This window comes from Pseudonaja textilis, chromosome Z, assembly GCF_049901715.1.
Source record: "Pseudonaja textilis isolate UNSWEBS1 chromosome Z, rPseTex1.2, whole genome shotgun sequence".
Taxonomy (NCBI): domain Eukaryota; kingdom Metazoa; phylum Chordata; class Lepidosauria; order Squamata; family Elapidae; genus Pseudonaja; species Pseudonaja textilis.
Window position 1 is genome coordinate 114,762,539 of NC_142008.1, and position 17,428 is coordinate 114,779,966.

Consider the following 17,428-nt stretch of genomic DNA (forward strand, 5'->3'; position numbering starts at 1 on the left):
AAGGTTCTACATTTAGGAAAAGTAAGGTTCTACATTTAAGAAAAACAAAATGCACAGGTACCATGGTATGTGGTACCCTGCTCAACAGTAATAATTGTGAGAGGGATCCTAGTGGACAGCCATTTAAATATGAGCCAGCCTTGTGCTGTAGCTGCCCAAAAAGCCAATGCAGTTCTAGGCTTCATAAACAGAGGGATAGAATCAAGATCATGGGAAGTCTTAATACCACTTTATAATGCCTTGGTAAGGCCACACTTAAAATACTGCATTCAGTTTTGGTCACCACAATGTAAAAAATATGTTGAGATTCTAAAAAGAGTGCAGAGAAGAGCAACAGGAACTGGATATGTCTACTCTAGTGAAGAGAAGGACTAGGAGAGACATAATAGCAATTTTCCAATATTTCAGGGGCTGCCACAAAGAAGAGGGAGTCAAGCTATTCTCCAAAGCACCTAAGGACAGGACAAGAAGCAATGAGTGGAAACTAATCAAGGATAGGAGCAACTTAGAACTAAGGAGGAATTTCCTGACAGTTAGAACAATTAATCAGAGGAATAACTTGCCTGCAGAAATTGTGAATGCTCCAACACTGGAAGTTTTAAAAAAGATATTGGATAACCATTTGTCTGAAGTGGTGTAGGGTTTCCTGCCTAAGCATGGGATTGCACTAGAAGACCTCCAAGATCTGTTCCAATTCTGTTATTCTAACCTATGTGTAAACTTAATAGGTTGTATACAGTACAGACAAATAGTTTCCAAAGAATTAATTACTGAATTCTCAAAGTACTCAAAGAATTAAGTACTGAATTCTCAATTCTGGAGACTGAAACTCCAATAAAGGAGAATAGTGTCTAAATAGTGTTCTCTTTTCTATATGTCCATACTTCACTGCAAATATTTGAGTTTTGCTCAATATCCTAAGAGCTGGCTTAATTGAAACAGACTCTTAAACATCCCGACTTCAAGATGCTTAAGAATCTGTTTCCATTAATCCAGGTCTTTGGATATTGGTAAGCAGCTTTACGACAGGCGAAAGTCATATTACAAAGTTGATTTTCTCATTGTGATCTACAAATGTTCATGCTTTAGAACAGGATAGGATGGGATGGGGTGGGATGGGATGGGATGGGATGGGATGGGATGGGATGGGATGGAATGGAATGGAATGGAATGGAATAGAATAGAATAGAATAGAATAGAATAGAATAGAATAGAATAGAATAGAATAGAATAGAATAGAATAGAATTCTTTATTGGGCAAGTGTGATTGGACACACAAGGAATTTGTCTTTGGTGTATATGCTCTCAGTGTTCATGAAGAAAAAAATAAAGTACATTCATCAAGAATCATAAAATACAACACTGATAATCATAAGTTACTAATAAGCATTAAAAATATACCAGGAAACAAATAAAACAATATAAATTGTAAAGATACAAGCAAAACAGTTATAGTCATAAGTGGGACTAGGAAGGATGACAAGAATAATAGTGATATTGTCTTAGTAAATAATTTGACAGTTTTTTTGGGAATTAGTTGTAAGCATCCTTGTGTCTAATTGTTCTGGTGTGCAGTGCCCTAAAATTGGAATTTAAATTAATTCTTCTGATACTTCTAAATTATTGCAGATATAGACAATATCTTGATAGATACTATATCTATAATGGTGCTAGAATTCTATCAGACTTTGAAAATGCTTTATTATATCTTCATTACATAGAATATTAAAAATCAATGTAAATATGTTTAGAGCAGTCATATTGCAACTAATTCTAAATTTTCAATCATAATTGGGACTGGAACTTCTATTCTTAAGTGAGACAGTTTTTAAGTGAGTCAATCCCAATTTTACTCTTATTTTTCCATGGTCTTAAATGAATCACCCCAGTTGTTAAATGAAGCATAATGTTGTTAAATTAAGCCAGCTTACCCCACAGACTATGTTTCTCAGAAACCACTTGAGAAGGTCTGGAATGCTGTAACAATTGTAAATTGGAGGATCACTTGTAAGCCACTTTTTCCAGCACTGTTTTAACGTTGAATGGTCACTAAACAAATGCTTCTAAGTCAAGGTCTACCTGTATTCTACACAATAATAAATTCAGTACATCTGATCACATTGTAATAAAAGTACTTTGAAAAAAGTACTTTGTCTTAATGTGGTGCAATGTGCTATGATGACAAGTCGGTGGGCTTTGAGTTTTTTGACCTCATCTCATTCAAGCAGAATTTGCATTAGTTACTGGTAATAATTTTTCAGGATTTAAAAATTATCTCTTCATGAGCAAATGCTTGCTGTTTTGTTCAGGTTTGAACAGAATGATAAAGCATTTGGGGGCAAAAATACAACCCAACAAGCCAGCACTGGAAGATAAGATGGAGAAGATCTCCACAGCCACCATATATTTTCCTTTGGTACTCAAGTAGCTTGGAACAAAAGATAACCAAACACTGCAGAAGACAAACATGCTGAATGTGATGAATTTGGCTTCATTGAAACTGTCAGGTAATTTCCTGGCTAGAAAAGCTGCAGAGAAACTGACAGTGGCCAAGAAGCCCATAAAACCCAAGACACAGTAAAACATGGTCACTGATCCTTCATTGCATTCTAGTACAATTTCTTGAGACATTGAATGTTTATCAGAATCTGGGTATGGTGGGAATGTCATCAGCCATGAAGCACAAATGATGGCTTGAACAAGAGTGCAGGAAAATACAATGGAGCTCACCATTTTTTTCCCCACCCACTTCCTCATTTTTGACCCAGGCTTGGTAGCCATGAATGCTAAGACAACCACAATAGTTTTGGCCAACAAACAGGAAACTGCCACTGAGAAGATAATACCAAAAGCTGGTTGTCGAAGAAGACATACAAATTTATTTGGTCTCCCAATGAATAACAAGACACAAAGGAAAGATAGTAGAAGAGAGATGAGGATAACATAGGTGAGATTCCTGTTGTTGGCTTTGACAATGGGAGTGTCCCTGTGTTGAATGAAGATCCTGAGCACATAAGATGTGATGAAAGCAAAAGAAAGAGCACAAATAGCCAAACTTATTCCCAGAGCATCTTCATATGATAAGAATGTTATGACTTTTGGAATGCATGCATTTTTGTTGTGATTTGGGTATTGATCTTCTGGACATGGAGAACAGTCAGCTGTGTCTAAAAAGAACAATCAAAAATCAATTTATAATCTGTTCCACTAATCTTTATATGTCCTGTATTGAGGGAACATGGTCATGATGTACTTTGTATTGTATTGACCTTGAACTTGAGAACAGTTATCTGTGTCTAAACTAACCACCCAAAATCTATTTATAGCCTATGACCCATTCACAGAATGGGACAAGGCACTCAAGCTGAGATGTGAAAATGAAAACGAGACCAAAGAAACAAATAAATGCCCCAAACAAAATATGCTGGAAATAACATGGGAGATTATCTCCCAGTTTCCCAATAAGCATAGCATCAATGGGAGGAATAAAAAGATAGTCATGCTAACTTATCCTTTGGTCCAAATTGTATGTAACCAGACACAAAGGTGTGTTTATGTGCAATTGGTAACATTGAAAAACTCTGATTTAAAGATATTTTGGCCAGGGATGATTGAAAAGGACTATAATACTAAAAAGTTCTGATCTACTTTACAGTGATGTTCAAATACAAGTTTATCCACTTAATACCATAGGGACCTTTGATTTGAACTGCCAGTTTACTGAAGTGCTTAAAGATGGATTGTGTAGAAGTGGGTAAAATGTGAATTCCAGTACTCCCTTTTGAGATGAAAAATAGTTGGGTGACTTTAGACCATTCACTGCCTGTCAGCCACAGAAAGAAGACACAGTCAAACCACTTCACAGATATTGCCAAAAAATATATGGAAATTACTCCTTTCTGGTCAGGGAAGAGTCCAGCCACTGAAGATCTCAATAGGAAACTCAAAGGTCGGGTGAATTAATATGCAGTATTGTAAATTAACTATTCACTGCCAGAAGTTTAAGTCTTTTGATCCTGACTTGCTCAATGTGGACTCAGCCTTCCACCCCTTTAAAGTGGATAAAATGAAGATCCAGATTGTTGGGGCAATATGATGACTCTACAAACCACAGGCAGTTAGGCTGTTTTGCTCCCCACACCCATTCCTAATCCTGCCTTTCTGTAGGGGTGGGATTCAAAAATTTTAAAAACTGGTTCTGGGTTAGTTGGCATGGCTTAGTTGGTGGGTGTGACTAATCAGGCAGAGTGCCAGAGCACCTTGAGAATTAAAATAGTTAAAATGCAATGATAACTTTCAGCAGCCAACTCTTGCTCATAAAGTGATACCCTTTACCAGAAAGGTCATTTAAGTTTTCCAGAAAGAGCACACCCAGGAAAAGCAATTCTTAGATCCATTTGCACCACTTAAAGACACCAGCTGGTCTCACTTACCTCACAAGATTTCCTAAGGAAATCATCCAGATTTAAGGAATGGTCACATGCCCCCCACCCCCTGGAAGGCAGTAAAAATCAGTGCCAAGCTTGCATTCTGCCTTTTGGAAGTACACCCCAAAAGGACAGTGTCCGATACCACTAAAGCAGTGAAGGAAGGTTCCCTCCCCAGATAGAAAAAGAAACCATGAGGTAGGAAAAAATTCGAACACAATGCAAATAATTAAATCACAACAGTAGGTGTTGCTTGTTAAACCAATTACCAGAAAAAATAGACACAGGAACCAGCCAGATTTCTCAACCCAGTTTCTTTTCAGGAATAGAGATTAATCTTTTTCCTTCCAAACAAAGATGAATAGGGAAAATTTCCCACCAATATACACAGGATTAAACTTCACCAAGGACAGAATTAAACTTCCCCCAAAACCAGTTTTAGACCAAAACTCAGAAAGGGTATGTAAACTCATGTTTGAATGTCAAGCTTTCTAGGAAGCCAAGAGGCCTTGTTGAATGTCACTCATATTGATTCCTTGTCATTAAAAAGCTTATTTGCAAATCTCTGCTTGCAGTGTAAAAAGCTTAAAACAACCCTTCCCCTTTAAGAAAATATCAAAAAAGAAAGAAAAAATCTCCTTCAGAGACAGTAAGTCTAGGCTTTCTGCCAAGAATGTAATAAGGATGGAAAAAACAAAAGGGAATTTATTCTAACTACTGGTTCTCTGAACTGCTTGGAAAGTTAATAAGGGGTTCTATAGAACTGGTCAGAACCGGTAGCTACCCCTGCCTTTCTACCACCAAACAGGCAGTTAGGCTGCTTTCCTCCCCTCCCCCTATTCCTGATCCTGCCTTTCTGCCACCAAGATGGTGATGTGTTCACACACAGTGGCCCCGAGCTTCTGGTATTAGTGTGTGGTGTTTGGAATGATATGTGTATCAATGTGTGTGGACAGTGTAGAGCAAGGAGGAAATTTTTCCTGCACACTCATAGAGCTGCTAAACATCGGGCTTGCAAGTCAATCTGGAATTACCAGAGATTTTCAGCAGTCCCACAAAATACTGAATTGCATAGTGAGGCTTCTGGGATCTCCATGGATTGTTGTCAGGTCGGGGAGATGCTGATGAAAGCAAATGGAGCAGAAACAAAAGTCCAGCTTAGAGCTGGTCTGTTGGCTCAGCTCCAAAAGCAGCCCCATAGGCTAGCACTGCCAAGTGTCTTTTTGAGCAATGCCAAATCCCTCATCCACAAAATTGATGAAATAGAGCTACAGATGGCAGCAAGCAGGCTTGTCTGTAAAAGCTGTGTAATGATTGTAACAGAGACCTGGCTACATCCAGCTATTCCTGATGTGGCAGTGGAGTTGACAAGCTGAGTCATTTATTGCTCTAATAGAAATGGCAACTCCGGTAAGAGCAAGGGAGGATGACTCTGTATCTATATACACAGTGAATGGTGAGTTAACAGCAAAGTAGTTTATATGTATTGCTCCCAATGTGGAACTGATGACTGTCACATGTAGGCCATTTTATCTGCCTAGAGAAATCACTGTGATAATTATTATATTATTCCACCTGATGCCAATGTCATCAAGGTGCTTTCTAAGCTATATCACATCATCTCCAGGCAGCAGCAAACTCACCCAGAAGGTGCTCTTATCATGGCTGGGGACTTTAGTCAAGCTTGTTTAAAGACAGTTCTCCCTAAGTTTGTGCAGTACATGCAATTTTTCACCAGATGGAAGAACACTTTAGACCGTGTATACTCTAACCTGAAACAGGCATATAGAGTAATTCCCCACCCCTACCTGGATACATTGAACCATCTTTCACTTCTGTCATGCCCAAAGTATGTCTCTCTCAGGAAAAGAACCTAGCCAGTCATGAAATTGGTTAAATGGTAATCTGGCCAGAGGGTGCTTTCAGTCAGTGCAGGATGGTTTTTGAAACCACTGAGTGGAGTGTATTTGAACAACAAGACCTGCATGAATATTCTGATGCCGTACTCTCTTACATCAAAGTGGGCACTGACAGTGTAACAACAGACAAGTGAATCAGAGTCTATGGGAATTGTAAATCCTGGATGACTGCTGAGGTACGGACACTTCTGAGAGCCCAGGATTCTGCCTTTAAGGCAGGGGACAGGTCAGAACAAACCTTAGTAAAAGCATTAAGACAGCAAAACAACAATACAAATATAAGCTGGAGAACCACCTAGCAGATAACAACCTGAAGCAAGTGTGGCAGGGACTAACTAACTATAAGGGCAACACGAGGAACATGGCCAATGCTGATGCCTCATTGGTAGAGGAGTTGAACATCTTCTTCACCTGTACGAGGTGAAAAGACCAGACCCCATAGCTTCTGCCTGTAAGCCTTCTGATTTGCAGCCACTTACCCTATATAAACATCAAGTGAGAGCTGCACTGAAGGCTGTGAATCCCAGTAAAGCTGCAGGTCCAGATGGGGTGCTGGGGATAATGGTAAAGACTTGTGCTGATCAATTAGCAGAGGTCCTGACAAAGATCTTTAACAGCTCCCTGCAAATGGCCTCTGTTCCATTATGCTTGAAAACAGCCACTATTGTCCCAGTCCCCAACAAAACAGCAATTAACTGTCTGAATGACTACAGACCTATTGTGTTAATGTCAGTAGTGATGAAATGCTTTAAAAGACTGGTTCTACAACACCTTAGGACATGCCTCCCAGCAGACTTTGACAAACATCAGTTTGCCTACAAGGGAACAGGTCGACAGACAATGCCATAGCTACTGCCTTACATATTCTAGCGAGTTATCTGGAGAAACTCAAAAACTATGTCAAGATATTTTCCATTGACTACAGCTTAGACTTCAATACAATTTTGCCAATAATCTTTATCAAAAAGCTGATTGACTTGGATTTTCCCTCTTCCATCTGCGACTGGATCAAAGACTTTCTGAGGGACTGACTACAAACAGTGAGGGCTGGCTTTGTCACATCCACCTTCCTGAAGCTTAGCGTTAGCTCCCCACAGGGCTGTGTGCTCAGTGTACACACAGGACCGTGTATTATCTGACCCATCCACTGTGATCATTAAGTTCAGAGATGATACTACCATATTGGGTGTCATTACAAGTGGAGATGAAACAGCATATGGGGGGAGGTTCAAAAATTATCCTCATGGTGCCTAGAAAACAACATCTAAACATCAGCAAGACAAAGGAGATGGCGTTAGACTTCCAGAAAAAGAGAGTAACCTGCCTCACTTTACATTGAGGGGGGCTGGGTGGTGAGCGTTTCCTCCTTTAAATTCCTGGGAGTCTACCTCAGCGAAGATCTTACCTGGACAACACAACCCAGATGGCCAGAAAGGCCCAACAGAGACTCTATTTCCTTAGGGTCTTGCAAAAGAATAAAGTAGAACAACAACTGATGACCTCCTTTTACCCATCCACAATAGAAAGCATCCTCATATATTGCATTATGGTTTGGTATGTTGGCTTGACAGCTGCAGACAGAAGACTTTACAAAGGGTGGTGAGCACAGCATAAAACATTGTGGGCTGTTCCCTGGTACCACTAGATGACATCGCTAGGGCTTGCTGCCTTAAAAGAGTGAGGAAAATTCTCAGGGATGACTCATATCCCGATCAGCACTTCCTCACTCTCCTACCATCAGGTAGGAGATATAGAAGCATAGCCAACCATGCTGAAGAACAGTTTCTATCCATGGGCTGTCAGACTTCTGAATGGAAAATAACACAGACTTGCAGGGCCGGTGCATTGTGCAACAAGGTCACATAGTGTAATAAGATTGGGACTGGATTAGGGATTTCTGTCCTCACTGTGAGTTGTTTTGGGGGGATGCATGAAGGGAGTCTCAGTCAATATCATTGTACACATGTTGAACTCTAACAATAAAGGTAACAATAACAATAATGATGATGATGATGATGATGATGATGATAATAATAATTAGAGAATGCTGTGAGCACTATGAAGAAGTATATAAATGTAAGTGCTATTGCTATTGCTTTCTATTTTATTTCCTATTCTCTCCTTGTGTACTTCATAGTGAATTTCTGCATCTCCCCTGTGCATCTGAAGTATATCTTTATCAATTTATACACTTTTTATTATGAATAATACCACAAGTGATAGGATTGCATACCTATCTTGATAACTGCTCAGAAGTTGATTCACTCCCATTACTTTGTTTTCTTTTAAAAGAATCCTCTGTACATGATATCTCTTACCTCTTTCAGCTGAAATTTTCCCTTCTGGACATGGAAGACAATCATAACAACAAAATGGCTTCCCTTCCTTCTTGGTCTTCCTAAAGCCTCTCTGGCAATGATCATTACACAAAGAAATAGGGTATGCCTGTTCCCATAAAAATAAGAATAATATATTAGAATACAGATGGATAGAAGGATAGACAGATTTGACATTTACTTCATGCTGGAAAATCAACATTTTAAAATGGATGAATGACAAATGCTTATTGGTTTAATAATCAAAGAGTTGCCAAATGGCTGTTAGAACCTACAGTATTCTTGAAAAAATATATGTGAATAATAAATATCTTGGTCAAATATAGCTTTTGTCTTGAAGAAATGTCTTTCAATGTACTTAATAATTCATGAAACATATCATGCAACCCCTCCACAAAAGAGTTATCACACAAAAATGTCCAGAACAGCGAAATTTATATGGCTAAGGAAAAAAACCCAGATAAAATTCAAACTTTTACAAAAATGTCCAGATTCTGTTGAAGAGTTCCTAGGATTGGGCATTCCAACATTCAAAATTCAGTGCCTCATTATAGTATAAAGTATATAGTACAAAAATCGAACAAAGAAAGCACGCTGCAGGTCCCATCTGTAGCCAAAGGAGTATGAAATGCTGTCAATTTCCCACTAAACTTGTGCCTATTTATCTACTTGCATTGACATGTTTTCGAAATGCTAGGTGATCAGGAACTGGGGCAGGAATAAGTGCTCACCTTATTACTTGGGTCTCAAAGCCAGGCTATCAGCTGACAAGCTCCACATTTTTAACCACTGAGCCATCAACCCCATTTTTATATTGTAGTTTTATCTAATTGTGCTATACCACCCAGAGTGGGTTCTGATGAGATGGTCAACTATATGAAATGGATAAATTTGGTGTTTCAGGTAAGTGAAAATCTATAATAGACTTTTATATCCATCAGCCCATATGCTGTAGACATCAATATCTGGCCATTATGGTTACAGCAATATAGGAGCTATAACTGCAGGCTAACACAACTGGAAGGTAACAAAGCATAGGAAAAAACAAGGACATAAAATTTTTATACTTTATTCCAAAATCATGGCCAGAATGCTCTCATGTGATTTGCGGATTACAGTTCAGATCAGAAATTTTTATTTCATTAAAAACATGTGGGGTGTAATGATACATAGAAATGTATTGCACACGCACACACATTCACAAAAGCAAGTTTATTTTAGAGTTGATAATAAGATTGACTGATTGATCAATAATTGAAATATTTCAGCAACAATCCAATCTAATTTAACAACATAAGAGTTAATCTCATAAATATAACTGAAACAATCAATAACAAATGTTTCATGCAGAATTAAACATAAAAGGTGATTATGCTAAGAAATAATTTTTAACAAAAGCTGGGGATTTTGATTTGTTTTGTTTTAAATTTGCTGAAATAGCAGATGACCCTGTCTCTTACCTGATTAAATGTTTCTGGCCATGTGATGAACTCCAGATGGATATTGAAGATTTTGTCCAGAGGAGCAAAATGATCTATTCTTCCCACTTTTACCTTAGAAAATGACCTGTTTGGAAAAGTGATCCAATTTATAATATCAAGTCCTCCAATAAATTCTCCATATCTATCAAAAGATATCTTTTCTCCCACATTATTGTTGAAGGAGACACTTCTCAGAAAAGGGCAAAGCTAGATTGGAGAGAAATAGAAATATCATAAAGGGAAGGTAAATTTATTTCATTTTTACTAAATCTCAAGTTGATATGTAGGAACTAAAAAGCATGTTACATCCTTTTGCTATCGCTTAAACAGTAACTACACAATTCACATTTCAGTTGGGATGAGTTGTGGTTCTTCAGATATGAGAGGATGAGAACATGCATTTTTGCATAGATGGAAATTGAATTCTCATTGCTCTTTCAAGGAAGCTTTTTTCGGTCTTTGGACAATTTTCACTCCTTGTTCAGGACATCTGTGTGCTGAAGAGAAGAGAAGAGAAGAGAAGAGAAGAGAAGAGAAGAGAAGAGAAGAGAAGAGAAGAGAAGAGAAGAGAAGAGAAGAGAAGCTGGAAGGGATCTTGGAGGTCTTCTAGTCCAGCCCCCTGCTCAAGCAGAAGAACCTATACCATTTCAGATAAGTGACAGTCTAGTCCAGTGTTGGTGAACCTTTTTGGCACTGAGTACTGAAATGGGAGAGCGTTGGGGGGGGCACTGCAAAATCGGGGAGTACCAGAAACCAGAAAAGCAGCTCCATGGCATGCACCTGTGGGACAACCAGAAGACAGAAGAGCAGTTCTTCCTGGTTTTCCAGTTCTGGTGCACATGTATATGTAAAGACCAGTGAAGACATGTACATGTGAAGACCAGTGCACGTGCATGCACCAGACATTTGAAACTCAGATGATCTTTTGGTTTCAGCTCCCTCACGCACATAAAGACCAGCTGGCTGATGTGCATGTGCACACCAGAACCCAGAAGAGCAATAGGGAACAGCTGGTATGCCCAGAGAGATGGCTCTGTGTGCCACTTTTGGCATGTGTGCCATAGATGGGTCTAGTCTCTTCTTAAAAACCTCCAATGATGGAGTACCTATGATTTCTGAAGGCAAGCTTTCTACTGGCTAATTGTTCTCATTGTTAGAAAGTTTTTCCTTTGCTTTCTTTTTGATTAGTTTCCAACCAACTTTTCTTGTCCTGCCCTCTGGTGCTTTGTAGAATAATTTGACCACCCTCTTCTTTGTGGAAGACCCAAAGATACTGGAATATTGCTATCATGTCACCCCTAATTCTTATTTTCTTTAGACTAGCCAAACCCAAATCCCATAGCTGCTTTTCTTATATTTTAGTCTTCAGGACTTTGATCATCTTAGTTGCTCTTCTCTGAACTTTTTTCAAAATCTAAACATCTTTTTTGTAGTATGGTGACAAAAATTGCTTGCAGTATTCCAGGCTTGGTCTTACTAGGGTTTTACAAAGCAGTATTTCATGTGTTCTTGATTTGTAGATCTGTTTATACAACCCAAGACTATATTTGCTTTTTTGGCGGCAGCTGCCACTGTCTCATATTCAAGTGATCATCCATTAGGACTCCAAGGTCCCTCTCACAGTTACTGTTTTTGAGCCAGGTCTCACCTAATCTATACTTATACCTTTGATTTTTCCTGCCTTACTTTAAAACTTTAAACTTTACTTTTCTCCACATTAAAATTCATTTTGTTGGTTAGAGCCCATTATTCAAGTTTGTCAAATTCTTTTTGGATCCTGGACTTGGCTTCAGGGATTTTGGGTATTTCTATCAGTTTAGTACCCTCCACTCTTTTTTTTGCTCAGAAAAAATGTGTGCTTGTAAGGAATGTCTTGTGAATCATTGATTGTAGGAATCCTGGGAAATCATCCATAGCAATCTTTTACTGGTTGTGCTATTCAATCTAACAGAATAGAATATTGCACCAAAATGTTTATGTTGTTTGTAAGGACACTTATTGCCCTTATTTGATGGCACATGGCATATCTTTTTCATCTTGGATTGCTCTTTAGTTCTCCTTCAGGTATTATATATCTATTCTCCAGATGCATGGTTCAGCTAAGTGTGTGATTTTATGCATGTGTGGAGAATTATAAAACATTTCACAAATTATTTAATTGGCATGTCAAATTGAACATACCAGGATGGGGACTATAAAATAAATTCTATTCTGCACAGAAGAAAACCTCAGAGAATCTCAGAGAAAACCTCAGAGAAGTCTCTCAATCCTGATGTGTCTCCTAATGTCCACTGGTGGGTTTTATGTAGAATTCATCTTATATTACAGTATGTTTAAAGTCACAGGATCACAAGGTTCTTGGATATAATTCTTTGTATATATGAGCATATTTAGGCTTGTTAGTTTGGGTATGCATATAATAATTTATTCTATCTTTTAGGCTTGTATTGTGAATATTGAGTGTCTTTTGCAGATTGAATTTAAAGAAAAAGACTAAGTAGATTTTGTTCTGGAGAATTTTTCAAGATTTAAGTCAAAAGTTATAAACATAATATTATACGTTGTTCTGATGTTTTCTGCTGTAGATTCAGGGGTGGGATTCAAATTTCTTAACTGGTTCTGAGTGTGGCCTAATTTGTGGGTGTGGCTTGGTGGTCATATGACTGGCTGGGCATGGCTTGCTGACTGGCCATGGCTTGTATGTAAATATTATAAATATTTATGTATATATTGAATTTATTATAAAAAGGAGCAAGTTTTATCCAAAATCAGGCAAAGCAGGTAGGCAGATTAAGTTGCTCACAGAATCACAGATTCATTCAGAGATCTATCTTTCTGAAATCAGCTACCTGAGTCTGTCACATAAAATTTGCTTGCAAGCAAACTCATAAAATTTGCTAACAAGCAAACTTACCAAATTAACTCACAACACACTATGTAAATATTGATTTTTTTTAATAAAAAGAGCAACTTTTACCCAAAATCAGGCAAAGCAGGCAGGCAGTTTGAGTTGCTCACAGAATCACAGATTTACTTAGTGTTCTATCTATCTGCCATTGGCTACCTGAGACTACATTAAAAAAATAGAAGCTACAGTCCTATTGAAGGTTCAGCTCTGCTTTTAGATTAGCTAGAAAGCAAGAAATGCCACAGTTTCCTGCTTTCTAGCTAATCTAAATCTTCTGGAACAGCAGAAGAGCTGATGGTCGGGGGAAAAAAAGGAAAAATAGCAATTTAGCAGGCAAGTTTGATGGTACGCATGCCAGGAAAGGAGTGAGCGGGCAGGGTGGGGCAGGGCCAGCCATTTTCCAGTTCTCCAGCAGGTAGAATCCCACCTCTGGTGAGAGTGCATTTTTTGCATGTGTGAAGACCATTTCTAAAAAACCTCAGCTGTGCTGCCCAGAAAGCTGACAAGCACTGCGCATGGGTATGCATTTCAAACTCCTCTTCTTTCCTGCTTTTTCAACCTCAGCTGTGCTGTGCAAAGCAGCTGAGGTTGAAAAAGCAGGAAATAAAGAACAGCCAAGAGCCCAGGCGAGCATGTAGGGCAAACAGAGCAGCACACACTGAACCAGTTCGGTGTCTACTGTTCTTCAGAGCTACCAGTTCTATAGAACCAGGCTGAACCAGTAACATCCCACCTCTGTGTAGACTTACTTGCCATGATTGTAGGTCCTGAAACTTCTGCTTCTCCAAATTCATCCAATTTCTTTGCTTGTATTTAGAAGAATGCATTGACTGCAGAGCATGTGCCACGGCATAGACAGCATTGTACACATTGTAACTATGGCCACTCATGTTAAGTTCAAAAGCAGAAGCAGGGAGGGCCTGCAATCTCTCTTCTCCAGTACAGATGTTCTCAGGTCTTTTAATTCTTTTTTTAGTGTTGGGAAATGAGCATTCAAACACCTGCTCCCAAAAATCTCGGATAAAGCCATCATGTGGTTCTGTTGTTGGATTTCTGCTCTGAAGAAATTCCTGGAATCCAAACACTTCCTTTGAATTAGAGGAAAAGGACAAAGCACCATGGAGGAAACATATATCCCAGTTTCTGTTCAAGGACACTGATGTAAAATCCATTTGTGCTGGCATAACCCAGATTTTTTCTCTCAATCCTAAATCTTCTACTTCTGAAAAACGAAGAAGTGTTCTTAAAATTAACATAGTCCGAAGTTCACCAAAAATAATTATCACACTGCTTGTGCTTTTCATGAGAATTTCATATATTTCAAGTCCTTTATCCATCACATCCATAAAATCACTGTAAAATGCTACATTTGGGAACCATTCCATAAAATTGAAGCAGATTCCATGCTGAGAGAACTTGGGGACTACATCCTGTACAAACTTCTCTCCTGCTTCATCTTTCACAGAAAGAAGTCCAATCCATGTCCACCTGAAATGTAAAAGCAACAGAAGGATTCCTTGATGTTGTAAGACCTCATTGGGAAACATCTGTTGTAAAAATACATCTTGGGTTTCTTTATTCATTACTGGAGCAGGGCCGTATGTGAGCTAGAGAATTTTATAAAAGAAACCAAGAAAACCAAAGTTGTGTTAAAGGTCTCCTTTTCTTGGCTGAATGAAAGTATATTTTCTGAATTTATTGCTGCTTTCTAAGTATCAGGGAAGTTTAAAGCGAGGTTTGAACACAGAGCTGGTATGAATGTGATACAGTTTATAAATTTTGAGCAGGTGGCTTCAACATCCCATAGGAGCTAAATAAGGGTCACCCAGACAGCAATCAACTGGACAATTGGTACCTAGATGTTTGACATATATTCTAAGTTAGAGGAACATTCTTGATATTTTCCACTAGCATTTCCACTACTGTTCAATTATCCCCACTCTTCAATATCCTCAGACTCTGTTCTGTTAAGACCTTCAGATTTGGAAACAATACCTACAACTTAAAGTGGAAGAACAACTAACTAATATAATATAAGCTTCCAGAGTACACCCAAATGGGATCATTATATCAGACATGCAACGTATGGAATAAGGGAGCTACCCATCCTTTTATGGTCCCCAGAAGTCCTTTGTGAAGCTAAGAATAATGGTTTGGAGACACTTTTTGCAAAATGTGCATAGGGAGATTAAGGATGAAAAATCATCACTTCTGCATTGCAAATGGCTAAGGTCATGTCACTCCAAAGAACTCCTTAATCACCTTTCCCAAGGGAGGGGGCTCTGTCATACCTAGGCAGACACAGTTATTGAGTTAGGATGTGTACTTTACCATGATTTATATTAATAAAATAACATGTAGTATCTATTTCACTAAATGAATGTTTAATTTTTAAAAAGAAAGTGAAGATACTCTACACATATTTAAAAAGTAATGATGCTCTACACATATTTAAAAAGTAATTATTTGGAATGTATACTTCTTCCTTCAAACAGATACTTTGCAAATACTGTGCCTTGAGCAATTTCCACAGGAGCTTTAAGAACCTGGAAAAAGATGCAGCTGTTTTAATGATTCATAAAGAGAGATTTTGTACATTTTATTACACATCATGAATCCTTTCTTTTAAATAATTCATTAAATCCCTCAAGCCTAACCTCATATTGAAATATTTCCCTTGGTATTTGAATTAACCTTTTCCTATGTCACAAAAACACTGCTTCTAAAGAATTACAACTAGTTATAATGGGAACTGAGAGAAATTTATGTGATCCTGGGAATACCTGTGGAATTTTGTAGATAGACAGAAGGTTCAACATGTGAAGACAGATGTCAGGTCCTCCAATTACTGCAATGGGAATGTTCCCCAAGTCACACTTATAGTTTGGGATGAATCTGCTGTGCATGGAAAGAAGTCTCATCGAGGCAAGGAAGGTCCAGCTTGGACTAAAATTGCTATTATAGATATTAAACCCAAGGGTGACATTGGCCAAGAGTTGGAGATTTTCACTGATCTGCTTTGCAGCAAAAACCAGGGCCAGAATATATTGGTAACTCTGAAATACAACCCTGTCATGAAAATTAAATCCTTTGTTAAAGACTGAAACACGTGTTACATTTCAGTTCAACTACATTGCATTACTTAATAAAGTAAAATACACATATAATTTCACTTCTCACTGAAAAATAAAATGGAAAAATAAAAATTATAGATTTGTATTCCTGAACAAACAATATTTCTCATTTGAAAATTCTTTTAGGATACGGATGGTTTCATGTTCCCTAAATAAACCTCAAGCAATAATTTTCAATCAACAGAGATGCTTGAGGTACTTTGAACTCAGTGGAAAAATTGACCTTTGGCTATGAATTTTTAGATTTCATTTAGAACTAAGCCCAATTAACTAAATATTAAGCCATATAAAACTATTCCAGGAAGTTTTGCTTAGGAACAGCACCTAAGAATTGTTAGAAATAGAACTTGCTTTTATTCATTCATGGATTATTGTGGCATTAGCATAACTCTTAGAATATTGACTTTTGGTATAGAGTCACACTTGAATAATCATAGAAATTGAATAACAAAATAAAGAATGATATAGAGATAAAATATCCTTTTTATGATGCTGAAGACAGTATCTGTGAATACAGTATAATGTGTTCTAGCAGCTCAAAGTAAATTGTCCTTTATGTCATGTGAATTAATGGTGGTGTAGAAAAAAGATGTGCGAAGAAATGAACAACTTACATCACTTCATCTTGAAGTTCGCTGGAAGGGTGACGATCAAAAAGAATTGGACTGGAAAAAGTATAGATATGAGAAATAATGCTTGCAATGGTCATATCTCCAGATTGAGAGTACTTGTGAAGAATAGGAAGAGGATCAAAAACTTTACAATTAGTATCTGGAATCTTGTGTGCTGTATGAGGCATTACTACTAGTACCAACACCAAGAAAACAACTATAGCTGACACCTCAATAATTAATCAGCTTCTTTGTCTGTTTACTTATCTTCATTCATCAGAATATTGAATTGCAATTTTACAAGACCTTGCCTAAAAATCCTAGAAGTTTCCTGTGAAATCAGAAAATCCAATTGTATGGATAAATAATTAAGGATTTTTTTTCCCTTCATTCAGAGTGTTAGCATGTATGGATGCAATATCCTCCTAATGTCATTCAACTCTTTTAGGGAAGGTTTTCATTGTCCATTTATCAGTGATCAACTGACAAATAATTTGGATTGCCATTTGGAATGGTAATCAAACTTTACAACATGTGTTTATGGTCCTCTGGGATTGGAAACAGGTACATAGATAATTATAGTTAATTTTATAATTACAGATGAGATAACTA

General features: G+C 37.8%; 1 protein-coding gene across 1 annotated transcript; it reads right to left on the bottom strand.

Moving 5' to 3' along the window:
- Positions 1 to 2,271: 2,271 nt before the first annotated feature.
- LOC113449905 (vomeronasal type-2 receptor 26-like) lies at positions 2,272 to 16,947 on the bottom strand. The gene is made up of 6 exons (XM_026721039.2): positions 16,820 to 16,947; positions 15,855 to 16,026; positions 13,821 to 14,678; positions 10,143 to 10,370; positions 8,665 to 8,791; positions 2,272 to 3,167 (listed from the first exon to the last, which is right to left on the bottom strand). The coding sequence occupies exons 1-6, from the start codon at positions 16,912 to 16,914 to the stop codon at positions 2,272 to 2,274; spliced, it is 2,376 nt and encodes a 791-aa protein (XP_026576824.2). The 5' UTR covers positions 16,915 to 16,947.
- Positions 16,948 to 17,428: the final 481 nt, after the last annotated feature.

What these genes read in the sequence shown, in the direction of transcription:
- LOC113449905 (XM_026721039.2), bottom strand. Translation starts at nt 16,914, where the DNA reads ATGACCATTGCAAGCATTATTTCTCATATCTATACTTTTTCCAGTCCA. An exon ending in GGCCAGAAACATTTAATCAG is followed by an intron (nt 8,792 to 10,142) that starts GTAAGAGACAGG and finishes TTATGGGAACAG; the next exon opens with GCATACCCTATTTCTTTGTG. An exon ending in GAAAATTTCAGCTGAAAGAG is followed by an intron (nt 3,168 to 8,664) that starts GTAAGAGATATC and finishes TGTTCTTTTTAG; the next exon opens with ACACAGCTGACTGTTCTCCA.